At 24.8% G+C, this 2425-nt stretch overlaps 1 protein-coding gene across 1 annotated transcript; it reads left to right on the top strand.

The window, feature by feature from the left end:
- Positions 1-218: 218 nt before the first annotated feature.
- On the top strand, positions 219-2021 carry EHI_145050 (DEAD/DEAH box helicase, putative; the record flags this gene model as incomplete). The annotated part of the gene is made up of 1 exon (XM_643109.1): positions 219-2021. One exon carries the CDS (start codon positions 219-221, stop codon positions 2019-2021), a length of 1803 nt encoding a protein of 600 aa, XP_648201.1.
- Positions 2022-2425: the final 404 nt, after the last annotated feature.

Here is a 2425-nt window from a genome sequence, read left to right as displayed (position 1 = left end):
AAAGATTTAGAAAAGAAAATAACAAAGAAATAAGAATAATCAAAGTTAAATAATTTAATAAGGCAGTTCATTTCTTTAATAATAATTTTGAGAATATAAAAGAAATGATAAAATAAAAGGAAGAAGGAAATTGAGAGATAAAAGAATAAGAAGTAATGATAAGAAGAAAAGGAAAAAAATAGTAAAAAGAAATAATAATTAAACTATAACCATGAATTATGAAAAAAGAATTAAAAAAGAAGAAAACCCTTTTTATGTCAGAAGAATACCAAAAAATGGAAGAAATAAAAGAAGAAGAAAGTATTAAAGAAGAAAATGAAGAAGAAGAGAGTAGTAAAGAAGAAAAAAAAAAGATGGAAGAAGAAGAAATTGATGATAATTTATTAATGATTGAAATGAAAAAATGGATGAAATTATATAAGTTAGATTTAAGAATAATTAGAGCTTTATATGATTTAGGATTTATTAATCCAACTGAAATTCAACAATTATCAATTAAAAAAGCATTAAAATTTCATAAAGATATTGTTGGATCAGCACCTACTGGAAGTGGTAAAACATTATCATTTTTAATTCCAATTGTACAACGATTAATTGAATTAGATAAAACAGATTCTACACAATGTGTAATTATTGTTCCAACACGTGAATTAGCAGTACAAATAAATGAACATTTTAAAAAATTAATTAAATATCTTCCACAATTTACAAGTTTAGTTATTGTTGGAGGAATGGCAATTCCAAAACAAGTAAGACTTCTTTCACAAGAACCTACAATTGTTATTGGTACACCAGGAAGAATATATGAATTATATTCTGAAACTGAACATAATGTTCTTCAAACATTACCTGAAATTCCATTTATTGTATTAGATGAAGCAGACCGTTTATTAGAAAAAGGACATTTTGTTGATTTTACAAAATTATTAGACATATTTAATAATAAAGAAAAACAAACATTTGTTTTTTCTGCTACAATGATTCTTGCAAGTGAAATGATGGCTAAAAAATATTCTTCAAATGGTGAAGATGAATTAACTAGAATGTTACAAAAATTAAAATTGAATGACGCTGAATTAATTGATATTTCTACACCACAACAAACAGTAGAACAAATGGAAGAAAAGAAAGTAGTTGTACCAAGTCTTGTAAGAGATGAAGCATTATTTTATATTCTTACTTATATGAAACCAGGAAAAACTTTAGTATTTGTTAATGCAATTACTATGATTAAAAGACTTGTTCCATTATTTCAAATGATTGGGTGTTCTGTATGTAGTTTATATAGTGGAATGGAAATGAGTCAACGACTTAGGAATATTGAAAAGTTTACAAAAGGAAATGATATTGCATTATTTACTACTGATGTTTCTGCACGTGGTATTGATATTGATGATGTAAAAACTGTTATTCATTATGATTTACCAAGAACATCTGAATTATATGTTCATAGAAGTGGTAGAACAGCACGTGCAGGAAGAAGTGGGTTATGTATAGTATTTGTTGAGAAAGAAGATAAAACACCATATGAACATTTATTAAAAACATTAAAGAAAAAAGATTTCCCAATGATAAAACTTGATGCTAAACCTTATAACTTTGCTAAGAAAATCCTTTCACTCGCTCGTAAAATATCTAACACTAATCAACAACATAAAAAAATTAGTAATGATAAAGCTCTTAAAAAGGCTTTAGATATTGATGACCAATCAAGTGATGAGGAAACAGAAGACGAAAGAGTTGAAAGACAAAGAAATGAAAAACTTGAAAAAATGAAAATTTTTGAATTAAAAGAAGAATTAAAGGACCTTTTAAAAAGATATCAAATTACTAAATATCATGGAACAAATAAAGCTGACTTTTTAATTGGATTACAACTTAAAGAAATTCATGACACTCCAAATAAACCTAAAGGAAAATCAAAAAGAGATCAAAAAAGGCAACACTTTGTTTCCCCAAAAAATTTAGAAGTTGGAGATATTGAAGAACAATTACGATTTGTCAGGTCCTTAAAGAAATGATTGAATTGAATGATTTTAAATAATAAGATGATGTTTTTTTTATTTTTTGATTTAATTTAATTAAATAAATAGGAGCTTAAATAAGTATTAATAGTTTTGGTTATCTCTTGTCTAGATATTTATGTGGTATTAGCAATTATTCACTTTACTGTTAACACATTATCCTAAGGATTTTATTTGTTGTGGTACAAACATTGTTCCTTGACATTTGTATTTTTTTAACTTCGTTGATAATTTCATTTTCAATTTTCAATTTTTAATTCTTTTTTATTTTAATGTTTTCTTAATTCACTAACGAATTGACTGAAATTATTTTCTGTTTATTTCTTTTATTTAAATATCCTCTTTTCCTTTTAACTAATTATTTCAAAACCACTTACTTTATTTTTCTGTTTTATTGATTT

Source organism: Entamoeba histolytica, genomic scaffold, assembly GCF_000208925.1.
Source record: "Entamoeba histolytica HM-1:IMSS scf_1104750518497 genomic scaffold, whole genome shotgun sequence".
Lineage (NCBI taxonomy): Eukaryota > Evosea > Mastigamoebida > Endamoebidae > Entamoeba > Entamoeba histolytica.
Note: the sequence above shows the minus strand (reverse complement) of the source record. Positions and strands in the feature narration are given on the sequence as shown.